Genomic DNA, 15,021 nt, shown 5'->3' on the forward strand with positions numbered 1-15,021 from the left:
CAAGATAATCAGAGCAAAGCTAAAAATATAATAATAACAAGTGAAAGAGTTCACTTCCTGGCATCACCAATGTAAATTTCTCTTTTACACAGTAAACGTTCAGTCACCATCCTTGATAGAGTAAGATATTGTTGTTTCAAGAAAATATACCAATAATTTTAGTTCTTGTTTTTCTCGGTTACTTTCAACTGGTCGCCGACAAATTTTGAGACAACACGGTGCAATGATAAACCCATAAGTATGCACCAACTGGTAAAGCTGGTATAATAGTAACACTACATGAGCACTCAACTAGTAAATACCTTTGTACATGAAAAAATAGGGGTCAATCACAGGTCCACAACAATTCTTACCGTGAAAATATTCACATCACAAAATTTGGGTTCCTAAATATCTCAATAGATCACAGGATGCGTTCAAAGGATCACAAAGATTAACCCCCACAAAAACCAGAGACTTGACTGTATACAGAGATTCAGGTCTGATCAAGGCAAATTCTTTTTCAAGAACTCTACTGTTCATGATACATCCTCTCACACTAATGAAAACTTTCTGAACAGTCGTATTTGAACCACTGAACATATTCAGTATCGGGAAGTTGCCTCTCAACTCAAGGTCCGGAGAATAGATTGCTTCATTTCTGGCACCTGATGCAAGTTAGTTGTAGTATAGGTGATTGCAACATCACAAATCAGTGTTCCGCGAAAATGATGGTAGTGGCATGGCCTCCTGCGGACGAAGGATTACAAGCACACCAAACATCCCCAGCATAGGGAGCACGAGAAACCATTTCAATAGCTTATAATAATACATATGGAATGTTAGAGAGAAATCATCGGAGAAATATAGCCCGTTCTTGTCAACCATCTCCAACAATACAGTCCCAGCAGTCCTCACACTAACAGTTGGAAGCATAATACGATGTTTTCCAGGACGGTCGAATAACTTATTTTGCTTGATAGTTCGTTCCCCTTGGTAATTACCAGGAACTAACAAGCTCACCTGTGCCACATTGAAGAATTAAGAAATAACTGATGAGATTTTAATAGTATGTGAGATAGACCAAGTACGTCAAAGCTTTTTACCGTGACATTATAAGGAGCTTGAGACCCAGATGGGTATCTGTATTTATCAACAATTTCTATTTCAACCCAGAAGCTCTTGCCTTCTTCATCACGGAAAGCTCTTGAAGATGGAGATGCATGGATCCCCTCACGATCATTACGGTAAGCAGCATTGTTTCTTTCTTGGTTAGGAGATCTCCAAGCCTGGTGTGCATAACGTGTTAATAAGCAGAGAACACGAATACTTAAGCAAAAACCGACTGAATTTTAACTTACTTTGAGGGGATGATGTGGAGCAGGCGTGGAGAAACAGAAGACATTACCATTCATGGTTGTTACAATAAGATCAAGGTCATCTCCACCATCAACGTTGTCAGCCAAGACCATGCTGTATCTGTGACGAACAGAAAACATATTAGCTGCTCAAAGACAAGTTTCTGCTTAAAATTCAAACAAAAAAATAAAATTAAAAAATAATAATGTATGGGTATGTCTTACGAAGTTTCACCAATATCTACAACATCAGCACATGATGTTGGTCCGTCTATGAGATACAAATAACCATCAAATGACGTCGTGACAATGGTAAGCCCTTTTTTCTTCTCCCCACGTTTGCTCAAATCAACAAGAAGAACTCGATTCATCACTCTACCATGAGTCCTATAAGGATATGGACGTACAAATGAACCATCCTTGCCACTCAGAACATATATATTCCCTGAAATTGTTGGGACAACAACATCTGTATGGCCATCTCCATCCACATCACCAATAGTAGGTCCCTGAGGAACTAGGCTCTTGAGATGCTTTTCCCAAATTTCTGTGCCCTGTGCAGTCCAAGCAGCAACATTTCCATGTGAATCTGTGGTAACTAGTTCAATCTTGCCATCGTCATTGATATCAGCTGCAACTACTGCTCCTTGGATTTCAGCCATTTCGAGAGGAAACTTGTCCCTCACTTTGCCTGATGTAGAAGGTCTTTAGTCTCCAAATGGTACAACCATAAGAACAATAATATCAACCAGAACAAGCTAAAGATTTGAGAGGATGACACAACAAAAAGGAATTACGAGGATAACACTTCATAACCTGACTTGCCACGTAGCGTGGCAAGTCTACGGCCGTCCAAGAGGAGAGGTCAACAGACTGATGATTGCACAGTTAATTAATATTTGGTGTATGTTTGACTATGAGAGACCCCAAACCTTATTTGGTCACTATTAGTGACTCCAAATCTCATAGGCTTAATCGAAGAGGAATGTAGCAGGCAGTTACATTCTAAGTTGACACAAAGCATTACAACTACCATGACAGGACATGCTATTAAACCAACAATCCAACATGTCTCTCAAGAAGGGCAGTAATTCCAGATCACATAGGAAAGAACCGTTATAATTTCATCTGAACTATTTAGTATTAAAACGAAATGGACAAAATAAAGGATACATAGGATTAGGGGTGTCAAATTTAGCCCAGGAAAGTATAACCCACCCAACTGCCCAAACTTGGACGCTTTGGATTGTGAATATGTTCATTAGCGGGCCTATGCCAAAATTATCAAAAAGCTTGGGCCATTTTTGGGCTGCATTTGTAGTCGAAATTGATCCATAAGAGCACTTATAAAAGCATAGAAAATAAATTTTTTGAGTTTAGCTTATTTGAAATAGACATGATATATAAGGAAAAACTTTTATTAGGTCGATTTCGTACTTAATTAAATTATAAAATAACAAACAAATGAGAAAAGCTTTTGAGTTGGACGAGTTGGTTATAACCCATGATTTAACCAAAATTAACCCGCTCATTTTGACCCAAGCAAACATTTGGATTGCTTATAGCCCAACCGATTTATTGCTGCAACCCATTTTAACCTGGCTGCATTTAGTCCAACCCTGCCTATTTGACACCCCTAGTGCCCTACATAGGATTCATGTAGCTGAAGCCAAATAATTTCAGGATACCGACTTAAGCCAGACATCACGATTAAAAATTAAGCAAAAAGGAAGAAAAGACCTCAACAGAGGATTACCATTGTGATCCAACACATAAAACAAGCCATAAGAGGTCCCAACTAGAATGTCCAATTTTCCATCACCATCCAAATCAATCACAGTAGGAGAAGAGTATATATAGCCACGGAAGTTCCCATTGTCAGTACTTAGGTCCAGCTGTGCAGTCCATTTAACTTGCTTGGTTTCTAGATTAAAAACAACAATACCACCAGCGACATATTTTTCTATGTCAACGTCTCCAAGTTCCTTCAAACGCTCCTGATTGTTGTAGTACCTATAAATTTAGGATCAATCATTTTTTTTTGTGGGTGCACAACTGACTTCCAAAAGTTTAATCAGCTGTCTAATACTAAAAGAGACCTTAAATGGAGGAAAGTAAAGGGGATCTACTTGATAAAGAAAAAAGGAGGAGAATTTAGTCATTTAAAAATATATATGCTCATACAGTAATCCACATCAAGAAGTTCAAAGCTAAGCTCCTATCAAAAAGATAGACCTCAGATAGATAGCATTTAATTAAAAGATCTTGACTCGGACAATTGCAACTCCTATATTTGTTTGGCAGTAGTGTTATGAGAACTGAAATGTATAATACAAGCTATCAATATAACCAAGATGAAGTCTTAGCTCAACACCACATACCCAAGTAAACATCCTTTTCTGGAAGGAGTACTCTTTATCCAATCAACAAGAAGCTCACTTCAAGATTACACAATGCAGTCTAATTTCCATTTAATAGCAGCAACAAATGTCCAAAAAGGGGAAGGGGACAAGCAATTAACAGGGCACAGATAAGAGGAAGCTTGATGTCTCGCCCCCAAAATTGCTCTAAATAGCATATACCATATAAGGAAAGTTCAATGACTTCAATATAGGAGTAAAGAAATCAGCCGAGACTTCAGTCAGAAACCGAGAAACAAGAAAACAATGTAAAACCAAAATAGCACCATAGTGAAAAAACTTACTCATGGTCAAAGAAGTAGGATACTGCAACAATCATCTCTGACACCCCGTCACTGTCAATGTCAGCAATGACCTAATAGAAGCAACGACATAAACTAATATGTGTTACCTGACACTTAACGACAATGAAGTATCAAATAAGCTGTTTTGTCCGAGAGACTTACAGGAGTACATAAAACATGAGCATCAATATGAACATAATTCTCCAATTTCTCGTGCTCTGCTTCCTCAAAATCTTCACCCATCCATTCTTTTTCATCATCATCAAGGTAATCATCATAGTCATAATCATAATCTTCAGGCAGCTCCTCATTATCTCGGAATAACTCAAAAGATGAATCAGCATCCGCTGCCAGACCTTCTTCATTTACTACAGTTGCAGCTCTAACATCTTCGGATCTGGAACCACTTCCCTCCAATCTTCTCGAGACATCATCTTCAAGAAGCCTTCTCCCCTTACTTGTTCCATTCTCCAAATTGCTGAGTTTCTCATTATCAGAACTCAGAGTAATATTGCTCTTGTTATTCATTTTAACTTCTGCACCAGCTAGACTATCATTCTTCCCCTTTTGGTCCTCTAAATTAGATGAATTTGATGTGTTAGGTGAAACTTCTGATGGCAAAGATATTGAAGCATTAGATGTATCATGGTTGACTTCTGTTTGAATAGAATGCATTTCCGTGTTAACTTCTGATGCAGTAGACTTTGAATGGTTGCCTCCATGAGTAAATGCATTGTGACCTAAAAGAGTTCGAATTAAAGAAATGATTTAAGATAAAATGCAATTGATGAAGGTCAATATATAGCATTCCACTTCTAAAAGAAAGAGGTTATCCTGAGAGCATAACATCACCAAATAAGTAAAAACAAAAACAAATAAGAGCATCTCCCTTGATATATTGAGATAATTATTTAGGGAAAATAGTTTTTCACTTTTTCCCCACTGGCAAGTCAAATCTATGTGAAAAAAGTTAAGAGCGGCAAGATAGGATTAAGTGCACCAATACTGAGTAAAATATAGACAAAGGTATCAAATTACAACAGAAATATTTGAGTAAGACCCTAATTCAGTACTGTAAAATCAAGAATATATAGCAGCAATCTATTCTGGACCTGAGTAACAAAAGAGTGAACTTATAGAACATAAGAAAAATTTCCAACTCATGGCTCAGTAGATCTATAACAAGTGTCACATCACATTTTAAAAATTACCTATTCTGAGCTAGCTTGGTAGCATAACATAAACAAGCAGGAATTACTAAGAGGAAACAAAGTCACTGTGAAAAGCAAATGTAAGAGGAAATACATACGGGCTATGGAGTCCTTGACAGCCTCCTGTATGAGTTGGTTATCATGGACGTCTGGATGAGAACGGTCTACTGGGTCCGGATTCAAACCCACATGCCAATCTTTTTTAACTCTCAGCCGAGGAATCTCCAATTTATCAGACATCAAGTATCCAGAGACCCTATGTAAATCTAACAAGGTCATGCTAAATACAGAAAGATGCCTCAACTACGGGAGAACAGTTAGAAAATATGCTGTACCCCTACCTGAAAAAGAGCATCTCGCCATTGTAAGTGGCCAAACCTATCTCCCTCACCCCATCCTTGTCAATGTCGTATAGAAAAGGAGTGGAATGAACAGTTGATTGATGGAAAGCTGGCCATCCTGACGATGTGAAATTATAAAATTAGTAGAAATGACATACAACTTAGATATAACCTGCTCAAACCTCATTATTATTCATATAGATCATCTCTTCATATAGTTTTGTTGTTTCATAGTCTACAAATTTAAATATTAGTGTTCAACTTATATACCAGCACGATGTGAGGTCTTCTGTAGCCAATCAAATAAGTTTGCATTTATTCTTATAACTAGTTTTCCACAAATCATACCTGGAACTTTATCTCCATCAGAACCTTCCAGAACTTCCAAGTAATGAACAAAAGAGGGGACTACCACCTCAAGCTTTCCATCACTGAATTAAAATTCAGAAACGTAACCAAAATGAACAAATCTAGAAAAAAGAGACAATAAAATGATACTCCTCAACTAAACTGAGCAACTTCATGTTTATGTTAACGCATAGCAAAGATTGTTGTTGCTTTTTCGCAGAGATTAAATAGTCATTTAACTTTTCACAGCTACCCATTTTCATCAACAAACTTATGTTAGGACATATGTTACCTATTTTGTTAGTCATAAAGAAATAACTCCTTCCATGTCAGTCATCTTTTTTTTCTCTTGCTATTGTTCTCTTGATAATATTTCGCCGAAGTACCATTACAGAAACAAGTAGTCTGCGACAGTAAACTACTCACAGCATACATCCTAAACCACTCATTACGCACACGAGCAGTTTAAAAGCAAACACATTACCATTTACCAACCAGAAGAAAGAAGCTTTTATCACGTTACCTGTTAATATCAGCAATCAAAGGCGATGCATATACGCTAGAACTAACTTCTGTCTGCCATCTTAGCTCCAAATGCTGAGGGCATTGTGTATTCAACAATTCATCCTCATCTCTGCCAGCAACAAGCACCAAAAGCAATATTAAAATCTTTTCAGTTTTTATCCATAGTGTATCAGCCGTTGAAACTCAAAGAAATATGTTTCAATGGCATTTTCTTCGTCACATTTTATTTTTTATAACTTTTGTATTCCGGCCACTTGCGCGCGCCTCGACTAATTCCAGTAGATTGATTCCACGGGATATGTACTACCTCCCATTAGCACATGTACCAGATAATTCTATCTACCAAGATTTGAACAGATTGGATAAAAATCACCTACTCCCTCCGTTCTAATTTATGTGAACTTGTTTGACTGGGCACGATGTTTAAGAAAAAATGAAGACTTTTGGAGTTTGTGGTCCTAAACGAGTTAAAAAGGGGCCAGAGTATTTGTGTGGTTATATAAGCTTCTCATTAAGGGTAGAATTGCACGTTTAAGCTAAATTGTTTTTAAATTTAGAAAGGTGTCAATAACGGACCAAAAAGGAAATAGGTTCGCGTAAACTGGAACGGGGAGTAGTATTTTTGTCTCCGTTGGGATTTGAACATGAAACCTTGCTGTTCCCGTCGTCAAAGTTTATTAGAAAGTTTGACTAGACAAGGAGTTTAACATGTTAATTTAACTTATATACTCCCTCCATCTCAATCTTAATTTATATGAGAGTGTTTGATGCGGCACAAAGTTTAAAATATTTCTTCTGACTTAGAGTATCATAAATTAGTGGTAACAGAACAAAGTATTAAGAGGTTCATGCAAAGACAAAATCAATTAAACAGCTGGAAATGGAAATTTGAATGGAAACATACAAATTGGGGTAAGCGAGGGAATCATCAGTGGCTTCTCGTTCTCGAAATTTGTTCTTTTTCGTGTCCTCACTTTGCAGAGAACGGAAATTCGAAGACAGTAGAAGAAAACAGAGTACAAAAACCCTATTTTTCATTGAGATCGTTTTTATTTCACCGGTGAGGTTAGTAATCTAAAGAACATTTCATATTGCAGAACAAGTGAAGTCTGACGAAATTTGATACCGGAAGTCTTTGCTATTCCGTTAAGCTCCGGCGGAAAGATTACCCCTTAATTTTAAGCATATTTACTGTTTTGAACACATTACGGTTAAGATAGTACCTTTTCCCGTCAACAAAAATATGGGATAATCACAAATTTTTTTATTTTTTTGCGCCGCCCTAAAAAAGTTAGCCAGCAAAGATATATATATTTTGTATATTAAGATAAACTAGTACAGTACACGCACCATGCTCGGAAAGTGTTAGAGAAAAAAAGTATAAAATATTATTGCATTTTTTTAAAAGGTAAATATAAATATTACGGATAATAGAGGCAATTGGCACAATGACAAATCTAAAGTTATTTCTTTTCTATATTGAGAATTAACAAAAAGAGTCGCTTAGCTAATCTCTTAAATTAAAAATAGTCAGTGAAGGTATAATATATATATATATATATATATATATATATATATATATATATATATATATATATATATATATATATATATATATGTGTGTGTATATATATATATATATATGTGTGTGTGTGTGTGTGCGCGCGCGCGTGTAATTAATGTATAAATTATGCATTTGACTGAAGAAAAATAAACAATAAATATTGGTAGCTATTTGTGTAAAAATCCCTTTATATATACTATATAAGTACCTGCATAATTCGCGGATGTTGTAAAGTAAAGAAAACAAAAATTAAAAGTTAAACCTTTTTCATAGTATAATTTATGCGTTCATCACAATAAAGCATAATTAGCTTAAAATAATCGTGACTGAACAACTTTATTTAAATACACAATGGTTCTAATATGGATGCATTAGTTTATATATTGCAACAAAGTTTGATAATTGCTCGCTTTCTACTTATAAGATTTCTTCATGATCCTTTATTCTGCTCGTTAATAATGTCAGAAGAAAGAAGACATTGAGAACATTTAATGATTTTCTGTGGATCAAGAATCTAAAAAGCATTATAGTTTTCGTCATGCTTGAAAAAATATGCCGCATAGCAACTCCACTCATATAGGAATAAGTTAGTGTTATTCCATTATGTTATTTATTTAATCTAATACTATTATGAAAAAATTATAGTAAAATGACAGTTACTCATGTAAAGAAATAACAAACTTTGCTTAATTAAAAAAATTATAAATAGTTGTACAGACGGGTCTCCCACTCAGCTTCAAATATAAGAACATAGACCCAAAAAGGTTCACTTGGCCAAACCTCGTGATAAATTTCAGTTAAAATACTACCTAAAGGTTGTCCAACTGAATCTATTAAAATTGCTAAAGCATGCCAATCTGATAGTTTTATTTGGTCAATAGCATCAATTAGCGAATCTCGAGTAAGCTGATAATTTGCAACGTGTTCATTTAGTGAATCCCTAAGCTCTCTAAATTTCTTTTCTCTTTCCCTTCGTTCAGCCCTTCGATCCCTTAACTTATTTTGTATCGCCTTTGGGCATTCCTGATGACTTCAGTCTTTGAGTCAGAATGATTAAAGGAATAACGGCTGCGACGGCGTACCCTTATACGTTGTCCCTTTCCTTGACTTTGAGAACTCGTATTTGGAGTAATTCGAACGTGTCCTTTTTTAGCCATATCTGAAATATGACCAATGAAACAATAAGAAAGGCTACAACATCTCAATGTTATAACATAGGACATGCATATTATTTGAACATATTGATGGATTTAAACAATGATTTGAATAGACACTGTCAGGTGAATAAAGGACAAACATCAGTACTGTATATAAAGCTTCCTTGGTTGAGCATTCAAAGGTAAAAAAATTAAACAAAATGTTGCTTAAGCTTTTTCGAATGTTACAGGAGATCAGAACACATTGTGAAACAAATTGAGCAATTCTGAAAATTAAAAGCCAAAATAGGAACTTCATAAGTTTCAGCAAATCCGGACATGTAACCACTCAGTTCAAAAGAGAAACCATAGTATGGTAAATCAAAGTTCAGTTGTTAATTATGATTATTTACCTACGCAGTATAATATAAGTTAGTATATTAATTCCAATATAAGTATTTAGGTACGGAGGCTAATGTAAGTTAGTATAGTAATAAATTGACAACACAAATATCCTTCTACATACTAAATTACAATAGATGACATAAAATTTAGTATATGCATGTCCATGATAATATCCTATATTGCAACAAAAAACAGTAATGAAAATCCAAAAAACAATAATTCCAATAAATGACATAAGTTATTAGTTAATTAAAAACTTATGGAAGTCGACGGTGAACATTGATAGAGCTTTTGAGCCATGCAAAATCCATGATAATTATTAAGAATGACGTTTGTTAATTACGCCAAAGAAAAACTGAGATAAAAGAAGATGAAGTATGAAATATGGATCATTTGTAAGCAGTGAACAAAAAGACCCTCTGTAAGGAACAATTATGTAAATCGCAAATCTGGAAAAAGTGGAGTAAAGATCATACCGTTGTTATCAGGAGAAAATTTAGAGAGTTGACGCTATCGAGATTTTCCAGAAGTAATTTGTACGTAATATCTTTGGAGTTTCCTCAAACTTCCTTTTTCTGTCACTTGTTCTTCTTTTACCGTCTCCCTTTTGATGTGATTTTATAATATCATGGGATGACTATAGTGTGGAAGTTGGTATAGTGTGGAAGTGGGTAAGATTTGTGAATGGAGATGTGAAGGAGATGGCTGGAACGTGAGGAGGGTTGTGTGGGAGTGGGAAAACGTGGGGGGTATATGGGTAGAGAAAGAACTGCAAATTGAAAATGCAGAGAATGAAAAATGTAACAAACATTTTATTTTGAATCGTTTATTCATGCTATATGAGTAACATATACTTAAAAAGAGACGCATTTCTCTGAAGAGCCAATGCTTGGACATATCAAATTTTGTTGGCAGTTGGTGCTGTGCAACTTTCTTAAATTTTGTGTTTGATGATTTCTGTGTCTAGTTAATGTTTTGTAGGTAAAGTGAATGCACAAACACACACTTTCATCAAGAAGATTATATACAAAACTAAACAGCGAAGCTAGCTAGCAGTCTTTTATGCTGTGATATATTGTTATGGTGCGATCCTAATTCATTAGGCTTTCTTTGACAATTTAAGAATTGGATACAGGTGATCAGGATTTAGTTAATTTTTATTCCGGCTTATTTCTTTTTTGGCTGGCGTGGACCTAATTTGGATATAGAGTTGGAACCCAACTGTCAGAATGACTTAAACATAGCATTTGGGTGTAGATATATGACTATTTGATCTTGTTGCTCTACTAAATGGATCAAGAAGTTGAATACTGCATTCTTGACTTGAACAGTCACAGTGTCTGGCAAATCTCCAACCTTAATCCTCTCCACATGAAACGATAAAAATATGTTGTTCATAACTATAGAAATAATAAAATAACTTATAAGACTGTGTTTGATTTCTCCAACTGTTAAATATGCAATAAGTTAAGCTGATTTCTGAAATTTAAACACTCTGTTGATCTTAGTTCCATAGAACTATGCATTCAAATCTTGTTCGACCACTGTTGCGGCAATAGATATACCTATCTTGGCTGATGTGTTTGCAATATCGATCAACTCGTTATCTTCATTAGCGCCCTACAAATTTAAAAAAATATAAATGAGGTTCAGTTCGATCATCCAAATGACAGAGGGTATTTAAACACTCTGTTGATCTTAGTTCCATAGAACTGTGCATTCAAATCTTCTTCGACCACTGTTGCGGCAATAGATATACCTATCTTGGCTGATGTGTTTGCAATATCGATCAACTCGTTATCTTCATTAGCGCCCTACAAATTTTAAAAAATACAAATGAGGTACAGTTCGATCATCCAAATGACAGAGAGTTCTGTCCAACATGATTGTTGCCTCTGACAAGTGCAATTGCTCTGCTGAGAGCATAAGTGTTTTTGCAATGCTTTCTGTGGGTAATTCAGTGTTCTATCATCCAAAGCATATAGAAGTCCAAGCTGACAATTTTGACAATCACAACTAAATAATATGAAGATATTAAAATGAGAAGCAGAAACTTTTGTCTTTAGAGTGCACTCAGATACATATTGGAGGCAGGGAAATGACATGCCTGCATTGCAAATTTGTTTCCGGCATGTGATCCACCATTAATGACATTGAAGGCCAGAACTGCCAACACTAACTTCTTGTTACCAGCCAAATCTGAAAGGTGCTTCAAAACAAATAGGAAATTTAAAAAAAGCACAAATATGATTGCAGATTAATCCAATTGGAAATTTAGCCTTAGTTTGAGCTAGTAGGCCAGTAGATGCTTCAATAAATCTCATAAGAATTTATTAAGGCTATATTAGAAATATAGCCTTAATTTTAGCTTGTTTTGTAGCTTGGATCTTAAGTAAATAAATATAAGTTGACGATTTGTGGCAAAAGTTGACTACCATACAAAACTGTAAGAATTTTGTTTGAAGAAATCCATACACCATTAAGAAAACAGAAAACTTAAGCTAGGTGATTTGTTCCAATATGGTTAATCTTACAAATTTTATAATGTTACTATGAAAATTTTTATAAAGTTAAGATCCAGTGTTACAAACCTCGGAAAGGAACCGAGTCATTGATGGTCGCTCCCATATCCACGGCGTCTGCCAACCAACGTGTTGGTCGATCAGGACGAATAGCTAATGGAAAGTGCTTCCTGTTATAAACTGCACATAGCTACATGAACAATTTGGAAGATAAGACAGTTACAGAAATAAAAAGGACAAAAATTCCAAAAGTCGTGCTCTTACTCAAGGGATTAAACACTTGATGAAATTTTACTTCATGGAGAGTACACCAACTGAAGGTCTACTTAAAGGCCTGGAGCTGTTGTTTGTGCTTGGTGCCCTCGATGAGGATGGTAAGTTAACCAAAGTGGCTGAAAAAATGGCTGAGTTTTCGATGGATCCCATGCTGTCCAAGATGATTGTTGCCTGTTACAATTAGAATTGCTCTTCTGAGATAATAAGTATTGCTGAAATGCTTTCTGTGGGGAATTCAGTGTTCTATCATCAAAAGGACAGAGAAATCAAAGCTGCCAATTTCGCCAATCACAACTAAATAATAAGAAGATATGAAAATGAGCGGCAGAAACTTACGTTTAAATAGAACTCAGATACATAGTCGAGGCAGATAAATGACATGCCTGCATTGCAAGTTTGTTTTCGGCATATGATCGACTATTAATAACTTTGAAGGCAACAACTGGCAACACCAACTTCTTGTTAGCAGCCAGATAAGCAATGTGCTTGAAAACAAATAGACAATTTAAAATAAGGAAACATATGATCGCAATTAAGCATACCTAATGAAGTTGTCAACTATTGGTTCTGAAGTTTATTTACAATATGGTTTAGCAAAGATAGAAGCATGAGAACCAAAAATGTTGCTAAAAGGTATCAGATTTGCTTTCATTCTCCAAGTAAATTACGGAAAACCTCTTTGTAAACCACATTTATTGCTTCATTTGAAATTTCTCCATCATCGTCATAAACCAAAATCTTTAATCTCTTTCTTTTTGTAACCCATGATAGAGCAACGTAAAGCTGGCCATGTGTGAAGACCGATTTTTTCAAATATAACCCAACATGAGATAAAGATTGTCCTTGACTTTTGTTTATCGTCATTGCAAACGATACAACTATTGGAAATTGTCTTCGTTGGAACTTAAAAGGTATTCTTGCATCAGATGGAGTTAATGACATTCTCGAAATGAAGACCTTTTGTCCAGCCATATTTCCCGATAAAATTTTTGCTTCAATAACCCGATTTCCCAGTCTAGTGATGATTAATCTTGTTCCATTACATAGCCCCGAAGATGGGTCTATATTTCTCAATAACATCACTGGGACACCCACTTTCAAAGTGATAACATGATTTGGAATTCCAGAACACTTAATAGTGTTTAGAAATTCAGGGGTATATATGTGTTCCAAACCTGTAAAAGCATCGTCTGACATGCAAATTGTATCGGAACTAAAAAATGTTTTTGGTTGACTTTTGTTTACTGAAACCATGTATTCGTTGATTGATTCTCAAGAGTGGGAGCAAGAATTCCTCTTTGTTGCAGGTATGTTATATCACTGCAATGACTTAAAAAATCTGGATATGTACTTTCCACAATCGCGGAAATTGGATCGCCACAATTATTGATGATAAGATCATCAGGGATGTGAACTTTATCGATACCATCAACAGAATTTTCAATCATACCATCACCTATTGCTAAAATCCAATCAGAAAATTGTCTTAGATCATTCAAATGTGAATCCACCTGATTTCCTTCCAACCTCATATTTTTTGTTAGCTTTAAGACTTGACAGTGATTCCACAAATATGAAGAATTAAGGGTAGCATTAACAATATCTTGTCTAGTACCTTTTGGAATGACTGGAAGTATTTGTCTAAAGTCACCACCAAGAACAACGGTTTTTCCTCCAAATGGACGATCTAAATTGGATGCATCTTTAAATCTAAGAATATCTCTTAGAGTTCTGTCTGGAGCTTCAAATCAATATCTATGCATCATTGGTGCTTCATCCCAAATAATTAACTTTGTCTTGACAATCAATTTTGATAAAGGAGTACCTTGTTTGATATTACATGTTGAATCTTCAGTTGCATTGAGTGGGATTACAAATCTAGAATGAGCTGTTCGACCTCCTGGTAACAAAAGAGACGCAATTCCGCTTGATGCAGCTGTTAACACAATATCTCCTTTACATCTTATGGCAGAAGACAAAGTCCTCCAAATAAATGTCTTCCCGGTTCCTCCATGACCATATAAAAAGAAGAATCCACCTTTGTCCTCATGCACTAATTTGATAATTCTGTCATAAACTAACTTTTGCTCAATTGTCAATTTAACCAATAATTCTTCATGTTCCTTAGACAAAGAGCACCTATTATAACGCAGTTCTTCACAGATTAGTCTATTGGTGTTGTCAACTTCTTCTTCATTGAAAACCGGTCTTGGCATTGTTGGAAAATCGTATAACGTTCTTCCGCAACCTTTCAACAAATTTTCCAACTTTTGTAGACAACGATTCTTTAGTTCATCGTTTGTTAGCTCAGCTTCTAAAATAACAAAAGTATATAATTAATTAATTAATCATAGAAATATATAGTTGCCATGAGTCATATAAAGATAAGAGCAAAATGATTTCCTTTAGAAATAGTAAAAGCAAATTAATGTTACTTTACTTCATTGGAAAGCTATATCGATTATGTTTCCATCAAAATATATTAATAATTAATCGCTCATAAGTTGCAAGCCTAAATGTAAATCGTAGATTACAGTAAGATTTAATCTGTATGCAAAAAAAATGTAAAAATATTTTAACAATTTTATAATATTAAAATCTTAAGAAGAAGATCGAATTGTATACCTGGATTATCCAATATTCTTCTTTCTT

General features: G+C 35.1%; 1 protein-coding gene and 1 pseudogene across 1 annotated transcript; both read right to left on the reverse strand.

Moving 5' to 3' along the window:
• Positions 1-282: 282 nt before the first annotated feature.
• On the reverse strand, positions 283-7,723 carry LOC109220122 (protein DEFECTIVE IN EXINE FORMATION 1-like). Its single transcript, XM_019384587.1, has 12 exons — positions 7,371-7,723; positions 6,465-6,575; positions 5,942-6,024; positions 5,594-5,711; positions 5,351-5,508; positions 4,204-4,781; positions 4,042-4,112; positions 3,094-3,350; positions 1,563-2,028; positions 1,341-1,458; positions 1,086-1,268; positions 283-1,002 (listed from the first exon to the last, which is right to left on the reverse strand). The coding sequence occupies exons 1-12, from the start codon at positions 7,502-7,504 to the stop codon at positions 685-687; spliced, it is 2,595 nt and encodes an 864-aa protein (XP_019240132.1). The 5' UTR covers positions 7,505-7,723; the 3' UTR covers positions 283-684.
• Positions 7,724-13,017: 5,294 nt separating this feature from the next.
• On the reverse strand, positions 13,018-14,585 carry LOC109220121 (annotated as a pseudogene).
• Between the last annotated feature and the right edge of the window lie 436 nt (positions 14,586-15,021).

Source organism: Nicotiana attenuata, unplaced genomic scaffold (genome assembly GCF_001879085.1).
Source record: "Nicotiana attenuata strain UT unplaced genomic scaffold, NIATTr2, whole genome shotgun sequence".
Classification (NCBI taxonomy): domain Eukaryota; kingdom Viridiplantae; phylum Streptophyta; class Magnoliopsida; order Solanales; family Solanaceae; genus Nicotiana; species Nicotiana attenuata.